This window comes from Petromyzon marinus, chromosome 53, assembly GCF_048934315.1.
Source record: "Petromyzon marinus isolate PM22_M1 ecotype Great Lakes invasive population chromosome 53, UKy_Petmar_22M1.pri1.0, whole genome shotgun sequence".
In the NCBI taxonomy this organism is placed as follows: domain Eukaryota; kingdom Metazoa; phylum Chordata; class Hyperoartia; order Petromyzontiformes; family Petromyzontidae; genus Petromyzon; species Petromyzon marinus.
The window spans coordinates 12396289-12416106 of NC_133719.1; the positions used below are offsets into that span (position 1 = coordinate 12396289).

General features: G+C 48.7%; 2 protein-coding genes across 3 annotated transcripts in view; both read right to left on the reverse strand.

The window, feature by feature from the left end:
* The window catches only part of LOC116953888 (uncharacterized), a 57788-nt gene extending 56506 nt beyond the window's left edge, over positions 1-1282 (reverse strand). The window contains exon 1 of the mRNA XM_076051881.1: positions 1063-1282. Within this exon, the coding sequence (XP_075907996.1) occupies positions 1063-1117 (55 nt within the window). The 5' untranslated portion in view covers positions 1118-1282. The remainder of the gene's footprint in view (positions 1-1062) is intronic.
* A 4367-nt stretch (positions 1283-5649) lies between these two features.
* On the reverse strand, positions 5650-10734 carry BANF1 (barrier to autointegration nuclear assembly factor 1). Of its 2 annotated transcripts, XM_032974158.2 has the most exons (4): positions 10573-10734; positions 8541-8600; positions 7334-7462; positions 5650-6894 (listed from the first exon to the last, which is right to left on the reverse strand). In XM_032974158.2, exons 1-4 carry the CDS (start codon positions 10729-10731, stop codon positions 6748-6750), a joined length of 495 nt encoding a protein of 164 aa, XP_032830049.1. In that variant the 5' UTR covers positions 10732-10734; the 3' UTR covers positions 5650-6747. The 2 variants fall into 2 exon arrangements, with proteins under 2 accessions (XP_032830049.1, XP_032830051.1); XM_032974160.2 differs by lacking the exon at positions 8541-8600.
* Between the last annotated feature and the right edge of the window lie 9084 nt (positions 10735-19818).

The following is a 19818-nucleotide window of genomic DNA, read 5'->3' on the forward strand; positions in this document are numbered from 1 at the left end:
CGTTCTATAGGATTCTGGGGGGGGGGGTGCGTCAGGCGAACGTACACAGGGGTATAATGTCCGCGTGCGTACAGGGAGGGGTCAATTTGACAGATGTTTGCGTACCTACTAAACGGATGGCCCCTTAACAGCACTGGACACAGACACAGGTATACAAAGATCCCCCGTATAGCCTTAACAGATTCTTAGAACGAAACATGATGGGGTGCGTGTCCAGCACCACATCCGACCGCCTTTGTCTCCTCAGTGGCGATGTTTAAACGCCGCACCCGGTATTTATTTGAGGTTGAGTCGACTTAGGGGAGAGGCCCAGGACCAGGTTCCGAAAATCGTCACTGGTGTTGTATGTGTATTGAACTTCTTTCGCACCGTACATTGGCCGTGAGTGGGAATCGAACTCGGGTGGCCGGATTCGAAGCGCAGCTCGCTAATCGCTACACTACCGCTCCCTACACTAATCCAGATCCCCCGTATTGCCTTAAAATACTGTTGGGGCATGTGCTGTTAGCGAGCACCTATTAAGGCCGGCACGGTACCAACACACAGACTCAAAGACAAAGATCCCCCGGATAGCCTACACACGCTGTGGAGGGCAAGTCCGAGCATATGACTAAGACTTGCGTGGCGCCACGAGGTAACAACTTGAACTGTCGCGGGAGCGGGCCCGGCTGTTATTCCCCACTGATGTTCGCCGTGGCCTCGTGAAGCGCACTCACGTGAGAAGCCGCTAATTTGTAGCGCGGTGTGCGTACCAGAAACAGAATATGTCGTAAAACTGGAGGAATTCGATGAGATATGAAGCTCATTTTCACCGCTCCCCTGGACTCCGTACACCCGCGCGCGCACACACACACACAGGTGAGAGGCACTCACAGGTGTCCCGCGTGTGTGTGAGAGAGAGCGTGGAGTGGAAGCGAGAGCGTGAGACGGGGAGAGCGGCAGAGCGTCTCACCCACCCCCACCGTACATCACTCCCGCGTATCTGTGTCCCCTTATGGACGTGAGAGGTGCAGAGCGCGAGACGAGGGAGAGAGCGTGAGAGAGACTTTCCATGTCACTTACTCGGGAAGTCTCGCTCACTCAGGTGCTGGGGCTTGACTTGCTTGCGTCGAGACATCGCGATGGTACCGGTAATGGTGAGTGCTCTGGTGATGTTAATTGTAGTGATGGCGATGGGGTTGTGGTGTGTGTTTTTTGTTGTTTTGGGTGATGGTGGTGGGGAGTGGTGGGGGGGGTGATGGTGCTGCGATGTTCACTTGACAGAGTTTGAACTCTAAATGAGTCCCCGCGCGGAGCGTGTCTGGAGGAGGCGGGCGGAGCAGAAGGGGGGGGGGGGGGTTAAGAATCGTGGCGGAGTGGGCGGAGCTTAGTGGGCGGAATGGGCGGAACTTGGTGGGTGGAATGGATGGGGGCATGGTAGGTGGAATGGGTAAGACTTAGTGGGTGGGGCTTGGTGTGTGGTGCTTGGTGGGTGGAGTGGGTGGTGCTTGGTGGGTGGAATAGGTGAGACTTAGTGGGTGGAGTAGGGCTTGGTGGGTGGAGTGGGCGGGGCTTGGTGGGTGGAATGGGTGAGATTTGGTGGGAAGAGTGGGCAGTGCTTGGTGGGTGGGTGGGGGCTTGGTGGGTGATGTGGCGGGCGTTTTGGGAAATTGGTGGAACGGCAGGAGGAAGTTGGCGGAAACAGAGACAGTCGGAACGGGGTGTGGGGAGAGGGGGAGAGTGGTGGGGGTGATTAATGGTGGTGGGGGGGTTGCGGAGTGGGGGTTATGCAGGATTTATTATTATGAAACCTGAAACGATTCACTATTACAGCGATTCTATTGTCGCGATGCAGGGTGACGATTCAGTTTATATTCCTTCTCTTGTTACATCTCGTTTGTATTGTCTGTCTCACGTTAGTCGATCATAGGAACCGATTTATAAATCTATTAGTCGATAACACTCACGGGAACCATCGAGTCAGGCAGCAACAGTTGGGGGTGCTTTCACCGCGTGTCATCTCACCACCACACTCACTCACCTAGCCACTCACCTAGCCAATCACTCATTTACTCACCACCACACTCACTCACCTAGCCACTCACCTAGCTAATCACTCATTTACTCACCACCACACCCACTCACCTAGCCACTCACCTAGCCACTCACCTAGCCAATCACTCATTTACTCACCACCACACTCACTCACCTAGCCACTCACCTAGCTAATCACTCATTTACTCACCACCACACTCACTCACCTAGCCACTCACCTAGCTAATCACTCATTTACTCACCACCACACTCACTCACCTAGCCACTCACCTAGCTAATCACTCATTTACTCACCACCACACTCACTCACCTAGCCACTCACCTAGCTAATCACTCATTTACTCACCACCACACTCACTCACCTAGCCACTCACCTAGCTAATCACTCATTTACTCACCACCACACTCACTCACCTAGCCACTCACCCGGCCACTCACCTAGCTAATCACTCATTGACTCACCACCACACTCACTCACCTAGCCACTCACCTAGCTAATCACTCATTTACTCACCACCACACTCACTCACCTAGCCACTCACCTAGCTAATCACTCATTTACTCACCACCACACTCACTCACCTAGCCACTCACCTAGCTAATCACTCATTTACTCACCACCACACTCATTCACCTAGCCACTCACCTAGCTAATCACTCATTTACTCACCACCACACTCACTCACCTAGCCACTCATTCGCTAACCCACTCACCTAGCTACTCACTCACCCGCCCAACCGCTCACGTCCACTACTCAACCACACTGTTCCGATTAGCACGGTTGCCTATGTACGGTGCAAAATAAGTTCAGGTCCACTCTGGAATTCCCTCTTCCGTCATCACCATCGTATCAATCCTCCAAGTTCTCACAACAACATCCATTACAACTCTGATACCAGCGCTGTTTGTTGCTGGTCGCCTGACGTTTTGGGGACCTTTGGGGCAATGTTACTCATCGGCAAACTCTATTGAGTAGAAAATATAAAACTGTTGCGTAATGGATTGGGTAGCCGCGTGGCCAACTCCCGGCACTGCCCGCTCACCCTCCCCTATCCCTCGTCCCGCCCTCCTCTTACCTTCACGAGGGAAGAATTCGCGGCCAATACTCAGAAGTGCCCGACGGTTCGATTCCGAGAAGTGGCGTTGTCGGTTTTATCATCGCTCCCGTGTCACGGACCACAGCTTTAGCCAATCCACTGCTGGATAAGCGCATGTCCCCCCCGCCCCACACATGTGGGTGGGGTTGTTTCACCAAAGCTCACCACGTTGGGCATTGCAGCTTTGTAAAAGGGCGGTGGGGGGCGGGAGTTGCGAGGTGCCAGAAAATCGCTCACCCAACTGATTGCAGGCCGTGGCCGGGAATCGAACTCAGGTTGAGCCGGGTTCGTAGCGCAGTGCGCTAACCGCTGCGCCACCGTTCTGCCACATTGTATACAGACACATATACAAACACATACCGCGACAAAGATCCCCCCTGTAGCCTGAACATGCTGTGTGGGGAAAGTGTTGTTAGCGAGTACTTTTAAACGCCGGCCCGGCACACGAGTGTGGCCAGCAACACGCCCAATCGCCTTTGTCTATTCAGTGGTGATGTTTACACACCGCACCAGGTACTCATTTGATTCGACCTAGGGGAGGCCCAGGACCGGCTCAGATAATCGTCACTGGTGTTGGTGATGTTCGTGAGCATGAATGGAACTCGGTTCGCAGTGCAGCACGCTAACCGCTACACTACCGCTACCTACACACACCTCACCGAACCACACATACATTCCCTTTTCTCACCACACACACAACCGCAGTTCGCCAAATGCATGTGACGTCACCACGGCGATTTACGCCAGGCAAGGTGCACCTTCAGGCCACGTGTGGAAGGCTCGCTGCTGCCAAGATTTGACCGAGATGACCACACTGCCAATTCACTGCATTTGAGCCACCCGGCGCTTCGCTCGTTATGAGCGTCGCTCTTCCGCCCTCTGCTGTTATTAGAGGGCGACTGCCTCCAACCGACCAGCAGCGTCCTTCACGAGCCTCCCTCCACAAAAGCTGATCTTGACACCGCTGGTATCGGTAATCGGATAGTCCACTCAGCTCCACATCCTCCTGTACCGTATCAGACGACTCTTCTCCAGTCCGTTGAGCTCCCTCAATCAGCCTAACCATAATCTGCTTGGCTAGGGGCACACACACAGCACACCCATCACTCATTCCCACTTTTGCCTCCCCCTCGCAGCTACAAGTGACCTCTCATCTGACAACTATTTTTTCTTACCAGGTACGTTCCACCGAGCTCGAAAGCTCTTTATCAGAAGCGCCTGGCCACAAGTGATAGCTCAACAAAGTAGCGGCTTATCTTCGTGTGGAAATTTATGGCAGCCAAATACTGTGAACGCGTGATGTGGATTCTAAATGTGAAGGAAAAACCCAGAGGACCCGCAGAAAAGTCCACGCGACCAGAGGGAGAGAGATGCAAACTCTAAATGTACGGGTTGGGATCTAACCTACGACCCTAACACACCAGGCGAGGGAGTTAACATCCCGCCACCAAGGCACTCCAACAGGGGGGCAGTGGCGCAGTGGTTATCGCACGACCTGCTCGGCTAACATACTTCGACAACCCCCTCCTCCACCCAACACGGCCAATGGTGGTCACGTGAACGAACATGGCTACTATGACTCCATCAGCAGTGCACTCGTCATTATTGACCTGGTTTCTGATACGTCATGCACAGATTGTGGAGGCCTTCATCCAGCAGTGGATTCAGCATTGGGCGATGGTTTTATTCTTTCTTGCACATGGCAGTTGCAGCAGCAATGCAATTCAGGATCTCGATGCCAATGTGAAGGTTCTGCTGCTCGTCATGACGAGGGCTTTAGCAGTTCCTGTCCGCCTTAGAACTGCTTTGTGTTTAGTTTTTTGTCCTTCCCCCTGCACCTCCGATTAGCACGGTTGGATTCGTACGGTGCAAAGGAAGTTCAACATACGCACATCGGCGTCGTTTTGCCGTTCCTATGTTGAATGAGCATGGATCACAGTGGGTTGACTGCGCAGTCCACGTGGTAAATATGTACTCGATGGTGAACTTCTTTTGCACCATACGCAGATAACCGTGCTAAACGGAGGTGTGGGGGAAGGACAAATATGGACGATAAGATAAGCATAATGCGAGTGCGATAGATCAGTAGTTCTCAAACTTTTGGATAGTGTACCCCTTAATGAATTGTTTCAACTTAGTAACCTCCTTCCCTAACCCAACATGGTTCTGATAAATAAATTTAGGAATGAAAATCAATATTTAAACAGACGCTCTAAATGCTTGACGCAATTTTGATAGCACTCGCTGGTTACTCTTGGAAACCACATTGTTTACGATCAATGAGCTTAGAAAGGTATTTTAAATCGTTCTATGTTACCATTTAGATTTACATTTTACTGTAGTTATTTTATATTGGCATTCATATATCGATTATTCACCAATGACTCTCACGTATGATTTAACATTTATAAATCAGCTCATGTACCCCCTGGGACATTGCCCACTTACCCCCAGGGGGTCCGCGTACTCCCGGTTGAGAACAACTTTTACTTTAACAGGCAGGGCGCACAAGCAGCCTAATATCAAAGACTTTATTAACATCGCGTAGAGTAAAATGGGTCTCTATTCCCTCTCCACAACGAAACCGACCCTCCCTCGGGACAGAACAATTAAAATCCCGTGTCAAGAATAACAATTTCACGAAAAACCCACCACGTGCTTCTTTTTCCCCTAGTTAAATCCCTCCGCACCGATCGGAACCAAACATCTGCCCCCCCCCCCCCCGCCACATCCCATTAACAATCAAACAATCACGTAGCCAGCAAACCACCGACAGCCACTGCCGAGACTCGCTCCTTCTACACTGGAACATCCGAGCAGCCGTGCCAGCGAGAGACCCGTGGTTGTTTTTTTTTCTTTTCCCACCAACGATTTGCCGGACTCGGTGGGTGTGTGAGCGAGCGGTGGGCGAATGCGTGGTGGACGAGTGTATGGGCAAGCGAGCGGTGGGCGAGTGCATGGCCGAGCGAGTGGCGGATGTGTAGGTGAGCGGTGGTTGAGTGTGTGGGCAAGCGGTGGCTGAGTGTGTGGGTGTTTGAGTGAGCAGTGGGAGAGTGTGTGGGGGAGCGGTGGGTGTGTGGGCGAAACAGCGAGCGAGTAATGGGTGTGGGAGCGAGCGGTGGGACAGTGTGAGCGAGCGATGAGTGGGTGTGTGAGCGAGCAGTGTGTGAGTGTGTGGGCGAGCAATCGGTGGGTGTGAGTGAGCGGTGGGGTGAATGTGTGGGCAAATGCGCGGGCGAGAGGTGAGTGTGTGGGTGTCTGACCTAGCGGTGGGTAAGTCTGTCGGTGGGTGAGCAAGGGGTGGGCGAGTGTGTGGGCGAGTGAGCAGTGGGTGTGTGGGCGAGCGAGCAATGGATGTGTGGTCGAGCGAGCGGTGGGCGAGCGTGTGGAACAGTGTGCGGTGGGTGTGTGGGCGAGCATCGCCACAGTGAATGACTAAGTAGGCGAGTGAACCGGCATCACCAGGATCGCATGGGGGGCAGGGGGGAGTGAGCAACCAAGCCTCACTCCGGGCAGCAAAACAACCGAGTGAGCGGTGAGCGCAGGAGGTGGCGGTGAACTTGCGGAGGGTAAACGCACAAAGACGGGCTGTGCGTTTACAGGCGAGCGGGCGCCTCAGAGAAAGGCGTCGCACCACTCCCGCAGGCAAGTGAAGCAGTCCGACGACTGCTTGGAGTTGGCATTGCAGACTTCCTTGAGCCACTCCTTGAAGAGCTCCTCCTCCTTCTTGAGAACCAGAAACTGGCCCAGCACCACGTATGCCTACACGGGGGAGAGCGGAGGGAGATGGGGAGGAAGAGAGGGAGGGAAGATATATGGAAGGAATTAAGGAGAGGGAGGAGACAGTGAGGAAGGGGGCAAGGGATTGACAAAGGGAGGGAGCAGTGGTGTGGTAGGGGTTGTGGGGGGAAGAAAGCATGAGAAATTTGGTTGTGCAGCTCTGTAAATCCAATCATGAATGAAGAACTCCACGACGTGACTTCATTAATGAGTGTGCGCGCGCAAGTGAGTGAGCGAGTAGTGGGCGAGTATGCAGTCAGGCGAGTATGTGGGCGAGTAAGTGAGCGGGTGGTTTAGTGAGTGTGCGAGCATGCAAGTGGAGGAGTGGGTGAGCAGGTGGCTGAGTGAGCGGGTGAGCGAGCGAGTGGGCGCGTGAACTGGCAGGCGAGTGGGTGGGTGAGTGTGCGAGCGAGCGAGTCACCCTGTCGAAGCCCTGTTCGATGAGCCGTCCCCCCAGGGTGTCACCGATGCCGGCGAGCGCCGTCACCGGCTTCTCTCCCATGGGCTCTGCCACGAAGGAGCGGTGCTTCTGCGAGGTGGACGACATCTCCTGCACGCAACCGCAACAAAGATCCCCGTATAGCCTTAGCAGACTGTTGAAGCAAGTGCTGTTCGTAAGTAGCACCCATGAAGGCCGGCACGGCACATGAGGGGGTGTGGGTGGCAAGCACCACGCCCAGCCACCGTTGTCTCTTTAGTGGCGATGTTTACAAACCGCACCAGGTACTCATTTGAGGCTGAGTCGACCTAGGGGAGGCCCAGGACCGGTTCAGATCATTGGTGTTGGCCGTGAGCGGAAATCGAAGTCGTGTCGCTGGGTTCGAATCACAGCGGGCTAACCGGTACACTACAGCTCCCCACTCAATCGCAACCACAAGCCACAACCGCTGTATACTTCGGGCACCGCGTCACACGCAACTTAACTAACCACCTCGACATCTCCCACACGCCACACGTTAACCACACCTCAACCGCATCTTCTATGCACGGCGTGCAAGCCACAACTCAATGACAGGCACAATCACAACTCAATCAACGAAACGTAACAATACTTGAAATGTAATGCCATGGGTTTACTCTCCAACACAGGTGTGAAGTAGGAAGTAATTGGCACGCTTTGTTTACGTGACAAACCTTACTAAGTGGCTGTGTCGGGTGATGGCTGCTTAAACGACACATTTATATTTACGTAATTTAACCCAAAAAAATCTCTATTATGGATATTGGTTGTGAAAGCCTACGAGTTAAACTGTTCTAAGATATATATTCTTGGTTCTTTCGGTAAAGATACTCGGTACTTTCCAGAGCAGACAAAACTTGTGTACCGTTTTCAATAAAGTTACGCAAATCTGGTCACGCGAAGCATGCACGGACACACACACACCCCAGACCGACGTGTAAAGTACAGGTGTCTCTCGATTTTATTAAAGGAATGGCGTGCTTCAAAAAACACGCGTGGAACGAAATTTACTAATTAAAAAATTAGGGATGTGTTTTGGACAGTCATTCCAACCATACTCCTAAGCTAATAATATACACCTATACCACTTTTCACAAAACAAAATATTAAAACGATGGAACAATTATTTATCTAAAACCTAAATAATTAAACATTTAAGCGAACTCACCAAAAGATCAGCTGCATGTTGGAATGACTTTAAAGGCGATGTGGAGGCGTTACTGATGCACTGTAGGGAGGGACACACCGTGACGACGCTGTCGCGGATGGGTGGCAGCCTCTCCGGGTGCTTCTCATTTGATGATCTCACGACGCGTGCCGTAGTGACATTTCGTTTACGCCCAAATTCGAATTTCTTTAAATCGGAAAGTGTCCATAATTTGTCAATCGCGTTAACGGGAAATTTCCTAAACTGAACTTGCGTTCGTAAATCGAGGGATACCTGTACAGGGACGTAACCTCGAGAATTTGGTAAAGATTAATAAAAAATGGATTTAAATTCAAAATCAAACTAAAATCTTTCTTCGCACCAAATCTCACAACGAATAATCAATTTCACTCGAATAATCAACATCATCAGCCATGATCAATCCACTGCTGGACGAAGCCCTCCCTGAAGCTGTTACTATCTCTCACGGTCCAGCTATGCAAAAATGCACCCAGTTTTCTGCGCATGATTCGATTTTACCGCTCCATCTCCGCACGTCTCCTGTCCCTCCCTCGGCTGCTGGCGAAGCGTATATTACAAAACACACGCGGATCACTTCCGTCGTTCAAATAAAATAGACTGATAGGACAAGTCATGACTCCAAGGGGTGGCGGCTGTTGTTTGTATGTAGAACTTCTTTCCCACCGTACGTAGCCAACCATGCTAATCAGGAAGTGATGTCGATTATGGTTGAGGAGAATGACGGAATAACAGGCAAAGGATGGAACTCTTACGCGGGGAGAACGCTTGTTGTTACATACTGACCAAATGCCCCGACTGGACATCTGTGAAAAAGAGCTTCACAGCTCATCGGGTTCCTCCACCTGTGGAGGACGTGGCGGCGGCTCGGGAAAGGCATTCATCCAACAGTAGACTGACCATGGCTAATGCTCGCAACGCGCGCCCCCCCCCCCCCCAATCGGAACGCTTTTAATCGGTGCGCATCACCTGCTGTGGCATTAGGTACGGAAACAGTTACGGACGAAGAAAGCGGAACGAAAACTGAAAAAAGGAACTTTAAATAGAACGTTTAATACAACTCATAAAAGGGAGTCTGTTAACTGTGACGTTATTGGAACTGGACTCTATACTGCAGGTAGATAACCGGTACACAAGTCCAGAGTTACCGTAAAGAAGTTAATTTCCTATTGAGTAAAAGCACATTTAGCTCAGAGGATATTTTTCAAGTGCAACTCGGCCAGTAGACATCAAAGCATTTACACAATTACCGATGTAAAAACTACATAATAGCAATTATGTTTTAAAATTATTTTCCTGCTTGAGCTTGTGATTTTAATACTTGGGGCATGGAGTCGACACTGGGATAGAACGCTCTTAAGCTCTTTTTCACAGACGTTCAAATCTTAAACAGGAGGGTCTATGAAAATCTAGCGGTTCAAAACGAAACCTAATTTGACCCGTAACTCTGGTCAAAATGTATTTGGGTCTTACGGGGAAGTCACGTAGGTAGGTTGAAAGAAAATAACATCAGGAGATGTGACCGCTTGTGCCGCGATCGAAACGTCGTAGTGTTATTTTCTTTCAACCTACCTACGTGACTTCACAGAAAGACTCAAAGAAAATAAATTCCTGCAGTCACGAAAGCTTTAAGTCAAGATTTTACCTTCAATTGTAAAGCATAAAAAAAATCAGTTTAAACCAGTCTTAAAAAAAGAACCAGTCCCACAATCGATTAACACACCGAGTTCCATTAGGAATCGATTCACCGCTAACGTTTGCACGGCAGGAGTCGATTAACTCAAGAATGCCCTTTATATTCCAAATCGATCCAGGCAAGGCTGGGGCGGGCGTTGGGCCGCGTCAGTCCAAAGCCTCGCGCGGCAAACCAGCAACGAGGCAGAGGAAATTCGTCCTGCAGGTGCCGCTGCTACCACCGCTGCTTCTCCGCCACTGATGCGCAGGAGTTCGAGTCGCGAGCGCTTGTGGCGACGACTCGAGACGCCATCGCGGCGGACTTTCCCCCTCAACTCACCGCGGCTGATCCTCTCACGGAGACCTCCCGGAGCTCGGCTGCTTCTCTGATTGGAGCGATGCGTGTCACGTGGACGCTCGCGACCAACCGACCAAGATTTAAATTCAGGGTTACGTCACCCGCCCTCTCCTCCCCCCGATTCCCCACGCCCTCTCCCATCGGGCCACGCCCCTCAAACCCCGCCCACATAATACCTAACCCCGCCCACCACACGTTCAGTTCAGTTTCAGTTTATTTTGGTATAGCCCTGTTAGCCATCCGGCTCTTGAATCGGGTGCAACCACAACAAACAAAAAAAACACGAACAAGAAAAACATCTTAAAGTGACTATGTGACTGTGCAAACAGAAAATCCATGGAAAAAACAGCAAAAGTATTCCTGAAAAAGCACCGTACACCAACGCTGTGTGCAAAAAATCCCAGTGGGATGCAAGTCAAACAACAACAACCACCACAAAAACTTAGATTAAGGCCATCAGTCTAACTCCGTACTACAACAAAACAAACATGTCCAAACCAAAAAACTTTTCCAAATCACCAAAAAATAAAGCCATAATTGCAACGTAACAGTGATCACAAGGACTGTGACCGAATTTTTACAATAAACTACATAAATAACATGTAACACCAAACCCTAGAGCCATAGCTGGCTGCATGAGTTACTCCACAACAAAAGCATCGGTCGGAGTATCAAATTTTTCAATGCACCTTTAAGATCAGCACGCTAAATCAAAATACAGATAATACTTTGCAGCGTCATCCGGAGCGAAACATTTTATTTTATTTTACGCCAATGAATAGCAGTGGCAGCTAAAAGTGTACAACTCCTCTAGAGCAGTTTTGAGAGAAGATCTCATTGGTAGCGATTCAAGTTGCAGTTTATTGGCAATAGCATTCCAGACTCTGGGGGCATCAATAGTAAAGGCCCTTCAGTTTTTGTACGGCAATAGGGAATGTGAAGCTGGTAAATGAGCAAAGACCTGAGGTCAAATTTGTTCTTTGAAACAGAGAGGAGATCCAGCAGGTAGTCTGCGGATTTTTTAGTAAGTACATGGTGAATAAATAAGATCTGGTGCACAAGCCGTCGAACATTAAGAGATGTTAAGTTTGACCCAATGTAGAGATCACAGTGGTGAGTCCTATATGGGCAGTTCAATGTAAATCTTAAGGCCGAGTGATAGATGGAATCAAGCTTCTTCAGTACAGTACTTGGGGCTGTTTTATACAGGATGTCACAGTAGTCAAGTAGAGGCAGTATGGTAGCTTTTATCAATTCCAAACGGAACATTGGGGGGAAGCAGTGCTTGTGTCGATACAGAAAACCAATTTTTATTTTTGTCTTTTTACCAATATAATCAATGTGATCTTCAAAATTCAGCTTTGAATCCAGGATGACCCCAAGATACTTATAGATCTTGACTTGCTCTATTTGACAATTATTTAAGAAATGTAAATGGGGAAAAATAACTTCCTGCTTTAGTCCTGGTGAGAAGCATAGCACCTTGGTTTTGGAGGTATTCAGGACTAGTTTAAGAGCAACTAGCTGATGTTGTAGTTTGTTGAAATCACCCTGTAGCTTAGCAATCACGTCATCCGGAGAGCGGCCAGCAGTAATCAGTATCGTGTCATCTGCAAAAAAGATTTACCCTGGAATGATCCAGGTCAGTGCCCAAGTCATTGACATAAAGAGAGAACAAAAGGGGGCCGAGGATGGAAACCTGTGGAACCCCTTTTGCTATTTTAACACTGTTTGACCTCCAACCATCTGTGAATACAGTTTGGGTGCGAGAAAAGAGGTAATTTTGTAACCATTTTACTGCGTTTTCGGAAAAACCGAGGCAACTTAGTTTACTAAGCAGGGTGTTGTGGTCTACTGTATCAAAAGCTTTGGACAGGTCTAGAAAAAGACAGACACAGTACTGCTTATTATCAAGGCTACTGTAAATGTGATTCAGAGAGTCTAATGCAGCAGATGTGTTGCTGTATTTTTTTCGGAACCCAGATTGTTTTAGATGTAGTAGATTTGGATTTAAAGCTTTCGTGACTGCTAGGATTCATCTTCTTTGGTTCTTTCGGTAAAGTCAATGTCGTCCCGACAGTTCTGTTCTTTCACCTGACGAAGGCTACTTGTGTTGTGGCCGAAACGTCGTGAGAATTTTATTGTCTTATTTCATTTTATTTTATTATTTTATTTTAATTCTACGTGACTTTACCGAAAGAACCAAAGAAGATGTAGTAGATTGTTGGTGGACAGGAAACTGCTAATTTGGTAGGTCAATACTTTTTCGAGTGAACATTTTGAAATTGGCATATATTTTATTTTATACCTACGTGACTTTACCGAAAGAACCAAAGAGTATATGATATTTGTTGCGATGAAAATAGCTCCATATTGCGAAACGTCGCCTCGTAAATGTTTCCCATTTTGAGGCCACACACGATATTATTTTGAACGAATGTGTTGCGTTGTTATTTGTGCACTACCTCCAATGCAGCAGAATCAGTCGATGTGTTTATACTGGAGCAATACGATGAGCTACAAAGCTCTTTTTTATACATGTGCAGTAGCAGGGGCGCCGCGGTGACGAGATGTTAACTACCTGGCTTCATATGCAGGAGGTGCGTGGGTTCGATCCCGACCGTTAACGCCTGCTGTATATTTGGAGTTTGCGTCTCTCTCCCTGTGGTCGCGTGGATTTTTTCTCCGGGTTTTCCCTCTACTTTTAGAATCAACATCACGCTTTTAGAATATTTGGCTGTTATAAATTTCCACTTCCTCAGCCACTTCGTTGGGCTATCATTTGTGGCCAGGTCGCTCCTGAAAAAAAGTTAATACCTCAGTGGGCCTTACCTGGTAAGATAAAAAGAGTTTCGAATTATTTGTGTATTTTGTTATACTTTGCACTCCTATCGTGTTTTGTGTTGTTTGTTGTTGTAACGTTCTGACCCGCCTCGACTAAAAAGAGCATTATAACTAATCAGATTCAGATTCTTCTGATTCTTAACTTGATCATGAGACTTAACGTACTAAGCTGTGCTCTATTCTTGAGTATGATTGCAGCAGCAGCAAGGCGATTCAGGATCTCGATGTTCAATGCGGAAGTGCTGCTGCTGCCCTCCACGACGAGAAGGCCTCAGCAGAGATAAAGAGAGAGAAAGTTCGTGGAGTGCTGCTGGTCCTCCGTTGCAGAAGCGCAGACCTCCGGTGAGTTTGCTGTGCGGTCCATATTGTGAGTTGCATGGCCACAGTCGCACTTCTGTGGATTGTCTTTCATGTTTCTCTCGAACAATGTTCTTCACTAATTTTCGCCGATAAGACATCACCAGTGTGAGCGCCGCCACACCGCCTGCAAGGGCTATTCTCACTCTTTGTGTATTGTCAAGGGCCGCACTAAAGGTCACCAGGGGCCGCCAGTGGCCCGCGGGCCTTGCAATGAAGAACGCCGCTATATGGGTCTCTGTGTATGTATTGATATGGGTCTCTGTGTATGTATTGATATGGGTCTCTGTGTATGTATTTATATGGGTCTCTGTGTATGTATTGATATGGGTCTCTGTGTATGTATTTATATGGGTCTCTGTGTATGTATTTATATGGGTCTCTGTGTATGTATTTATATGGGTCTCTGTGTATGTATTTAGATGGGTCTCTATGTATTTATATGGGTCTCTGTGTATGTATTTATATGGGTCTCTGTGTATGTATTTATATGGGTCTCTGTGTATGTATTTATATGGGTATCTGTGTATGTGTTTATATGGGTCTCTGTGTATGTATTTATATGGGTCTCTGTGTATGTATTTATATGGCCCTCTGTATATGTATTTATATGGTTCTCTGTGTATCTCTATGGGTTTACTGTGCGTTCCAGTGTGGGTTGCATGGCCACAATCACACCACTGTGGCGTGTATTTAATGTACAGGTATTGTATCGCTAGGTGTCTCTGGGTCTCTATGTATCTCGATGAGTCTCCATGGGTTTACTAAATTGTCCATAGGGTTGCATGGTGACAATCGCTTTGTGGTCTGTCTTTAATGCATCTCTGTCTGTATCTGTCCATCTCTATGTATCTATGTAGCTATGTATCTCCGAGTCCCTGTGTGTCTATATCTCTATGAGCCTCTATGTATTGTATCTCGGTGCGACTGTCGATATCCATGTGTCTCTATGGGTTTACTGATGCGTTACGGGAGGATGTAGAGCTGAGTGGATTTGCCGACGACTTGTACCAGCTGTGCTTGGATCGGCCTCTTTGAAAAAGGCTCATTGAAGGACGCTGCTAGGCAATTGGAGGCAGTCACCCTCCGGCAACAACGGAGGGCAGAGGAGCGACGCTCACAACAATGAGCGGAGCGCCGGGCGACTAAAATGCAGCAATCTGGCACAGTAGGGGGTACAGCTGGTGCATCCACCAGTCATCTCAGTCAGCCAACCCACGGCACCTGGGTCTGTCCCGAGACCTGTCAGCGAGCCTTCAACACCTCCGTGGCCTCAAAGTGCACCTGGCCTGCCACAGGCACCGTCACTGTCACTTAGTGGTGAATAGTGGTTATTGGTATCAGTATACGGTTCAAATTCTTGTTTCTTTCGGTGTCACAGCGATAGAAAATAAAAATAGAATTAAAATTAAATGTAAATTATAACAAAAATAAAAGCAAAAAACCACGACATTTCGATCGCAACACATCAGGCGGAGAGAAAAGAGGGGGCAAGCCTCCAAATGCAACTGCTTATAAGGGCTCTAGAGAGAGCAAAGCTGTGCGGAGTAAACAGAATGGGTGGGGCAGCCAGTGCCAATGTAGGAGCAAAGCACCAGAAGTCCAAGTAAAGCGAGTGCGTTAGACAATGGGGGAGGGAGGTGCAGAGACAGGGGGAGAGAGAGGCGGGGGGTACAGATAGAGGTGGAGCTGAAGGCGAGGGCACAGTCCAAGTGTGTTAGACAATGGGGGAAGGGGGTAGAGATATGGGGGAGAGGAGGGAAGAGATGGGGGGAGAGAGGGGGTAGAAATGGGGGGGACATTGCACCTCGCTACACCCATCTACACTGCTGACGGTAGAGGTTGACAAGAAAACACAAATCAAGTCATGACCCAAAGTGGTTTGATGACATCGTTCCAATGATTGTTGAGTTTAAAACCGTTGTCTCGGTTGAAATTGCGTCTGTGTCTGTATATATGGATGGTTTCGTGAACGAATCTTTGTTGAAAGCCAGTCGGCTTCTACAGTACCATCGTCTTAGAGAAATCAATTTCATGTGAGCTAGCCGAATTAAAGTAATGATCAGCCACGGCAGAAGTGTTGGTCCTGCCGTGTTTCAGATCTGCCTTATATTCACGAACACGGTCCGAGACATGTCGCTTAGTTTCCCCAATGTAACTGTTGCCGCAGATACAGCTTTGGTTTGTAGACGCCGGGATATTGCATGTCAGGAATAAAATTCACCATGGAGGTAGAAATGGATGGCATGCTACCTTTCTTGGATGTCTTAATCAAAAAGAGACCAGATGGCTCAATGAGCCATTCTGTCTACAGGAAAATAACCCATACTGACGCCTACCTAAAACCTGATTCCCACCACCATCCATCCCAGAAGAATTCCCTCATCAAAACGCTACGCCATAGAGCTCAATGTATCTCCGACCATGAACACCTAACCAGTGAACTCAAACACGTACACCAAGCTCTCAAGGCGAATGGAAAATTCTGACTACACAATCCGCAAAGCCATCACCCCAACCGTGAGGAAGGAGCCATCTCAAGGTCCCATCAAAACCATCACCTTGCCTTACATAGCAGGGATAACTAAAAAGATTTCCAAAATCTTGAACAAACACAAGATCCAGCTCCGATTTAACAGTGCATAAAATTCGTGATCTGATCCCATCTGTGAAGGACAAGATTCCTGACATGCAATATCCCGGCGTCCACAAAATAAGTTGTATCTGCGGCAGCAGTTACATTGGGGAAACTAAGTGACATGTCTCGGACCGTGTTCGTGAACATAAGGCAGATCTGAAACACGTCAGGACCAACACTTCCGCCGTGGCTGATCATTACTTTAATGCGGCTGGCTCACGTAAAATTGATTTCTGTAAGACGATGGTACTTTGCAAGCCGACTGGAAATCAACAAAGATTCGTTCACGAAACCATCCATATATACAGACAATTTCAACCGAGACGATGGTTTTAAACTCAGCAATCATTGGAAAGATGTCATCAAACCACTTTGGGTCATGACTCGATGTTTTCATGTCAACCTCTACCGTCAGCAGTGTGAATGGGTGTAGCGAGGTGCAATGTCCCCCCACCCAACTCTACCCCCCCTCCCTCCCCCTATTGTCTATCACTTGGACTGTGCCCTCGCCTTCAGCTCCCCCCCCCTCTCCCTCCCCCATTGTCTAACGCACTCGCTTTACTTGTGTAATGAGAGCGCCACCTGTGGGTTTACAGGGGACGTCTGCATGGCCACCGCTAGTTAACCGGTATCCAATCTGGAGTCGGGATTTGATCTAGGCCAAACGTAACGGGCGGAGCTACGGGGAGTATATGGGAACCATCCAGAGGGTTCCACGAGGGGGCGTGGCTCTAGGCGGAGCTTAGCTCCACCGGGAGGCATATAAGCAGAGGCAAGAGAGGATTCGAGGTCGGTGTCCGGACTGCATCGCCGCTCTACCTCTCCTTGCCAACGAACACGTGGCGAACCTCCAGCGAAGCAGCATCTTCTTCGGGCAGGCCGCCAGCCAGTGGCGTGAACGGAGAGAGGTGTACCGCAGTAAGTGGATGGAGACGGATCGTCAAGGAAGCGAGGGAACTACCCAGAGAGAGAGCGTGGAGCTGTGCAGGCATTGTTGAATAAAAGGCACCACCTTCTTTGGTTCTTTCGGTAAAGTCACGTAGAATGAGAATAAAATAATAAATTGATAAAATAAAATAACACAATATTCTCACGACGTTTCGGCCACAACACAAGCAGCCTTCATCAGGTGAAGGGACGAGACTGTCTGGTAGGACAGTGCTGTCCTCCAGACAGTCTCGTCCTTTCACCTGATGAAGGCCGCTTGTGTTGTGGCCGAAACGTCGTGGTTTTTTTCTTTTATTTGTAATTAAAATTTTTAATATTTTATTTTCTATCTACATAACTTTACCGAAAGAACCAAGCATGAATTCCTGCAGTCACTAAAGTTTAGTAAAAATTTATACGGTCCAAGGCCAGTCGCACTAGTGGCTGTGTATCGACGTGCCCAATGAGTCTAGAAAAAATACATGCGTCCCACATGATCCTTGTCGACCATATCGGCAGTTCATCATTGATTCAAACAAGGTGGACTGCAGGTGAGACACTGCATGTCGAATCCGGTAGTTGTTTGGCTTGTTGCGAATCAATGCTGATAAAAGTATGCATTCCGAGAAGGCTGTACGGCTGATGGGTAAGACACGTATATGTTGTTTATGTGGAGAGACGGATTGTGTGGGGAGATGAATTGTCTGCTTATTTATGTTGGTGATACGCATCAGAAACGTGATGTTATCGGCCCAATTAATCCACGTTGGAGGCAACTAAATCCCCGAAAAGGTGGAGTCCATATTTTGTTGCACTGCCTTCTGGCAAGTCAGAGGATTCACGGAATCTGTGCGGTGATCCAACCAAGCCTCGTTGCTGCCTCAAGTGCTTGCTTACAGGCAGCCATGTGCGACAACGCAGCCACCACCGCCCCACGGTGTCCACGTTTCTGATGCATATGTAATGACATGACACCTGCTGGCCGGAAAAGGGAAGCACGGGTACGGCCACCGCTAAGACAACATCCAATCTGAAAGGGAGAGGTATCTGGGGCAAAGGTAAGAGGCGGGGTTCGCTGAGATGCTCCGGGAACCTGCTCGGATGTTCCACGAAAGGGCATGGCCAGAGGCGGAGCCTAGCCGCGCCTGGGGAGATATAAGCAGGGGCGGACCGGGGCTCAAGGTTCGTGTGTTGAGTCTTGGGTCCGGTCTGTCGCTGCTCGCCATCACCTCTCTCCGTCGTTCGGCCACGTGGAAGATCTCCTGCAGGCTTCCATCACCATTCTCGTCATGCCACCAGACAGAGGCGTAGCCGAGTGTGGACGGTGGAACTGCGCCGAGTAACCAGCCGTGTGTGTAGCCAAGAGAGACGTTAATATCTAAGTGTTGCGCTCACAGTGAAAGGATAGAGTTGGCCTGTGTTGTGCCCGTGTAAGAATAAAAGTACCCTCTACATGACGTATCGCGGAAGTCACTCATTACACATACACTAGCACAGGGGCCTGCCACCAAACCAAGAGTCGTTTTCAGAATCGGTAAAAAAAACCAATAAACCATGAGCCGCAATGCACGTAAATATGAGACGGACCTGTATAAATAACGTCACGAAGTCCTGAAGGAGCCACAAGTTGCCAACCTCTGCACTTGTAGGTGGTAGGCATATTGAAAACTCACTCAACTTAGCAGTTTAAAACTACCACAAATACAAAGATTCCCAATATAGCCTTGCACATAGTGTTAGGGTAAGTGCTGTTAGCGAGCACCTATGAAGGCTGGCACGGCACACGAAGGGGTAGGTGGCCAACACCACGCCCAGCCGCCTTTGTCTCCCCAGTGATGTTTACACACTGCACCAGGTACTCAATTTGAGGCCGAGTCGACCAAGTGAAGGCCCAGGACTGGTTCAGATAATTGTCACTGGTGTTGGCTGCGAACAGAAATCGAACTCGGGTAGCTGGATTCGTAGCACAGCGTGCTTCTACACCACTGCTCTCCCCTACGTCAAATATACAGTTTAACACGTAGGCTTTCGCGACCAATATTATTCATAATAAAGGTTTTTGGGTTAGATCGCGTTTATTTATAAATGTGTCGTAACCCTCCACCACCCGACACGGCCAATCAGCAAAAAAAGTGTCACGTTGACAAAAGACAAATAATTCACTACTTCAGCCCACCGGTGTGTTGAAGAGTTAATCCACATTTACAGTTTGAGTACGACGTTTCGCTGGTAAATACTTCCAGCATCATCGGGCAATTCGCCAGAATGGTAAAGCCCTCGCTTGCTCCCGGTTTTATATAGAGCAGCAGGGTGACGTCATCACTTAACTCATCAGGTGCAGTGATTAGAGGCGGAGGGGGGGGGTAATGTAATTATATAATCGATTAGTAATCAGTCATTGGTTATGATTAGTAATGAGTTGTAGATTAGTAATTCTTTAAATCAAAATGTAATGTGTATTA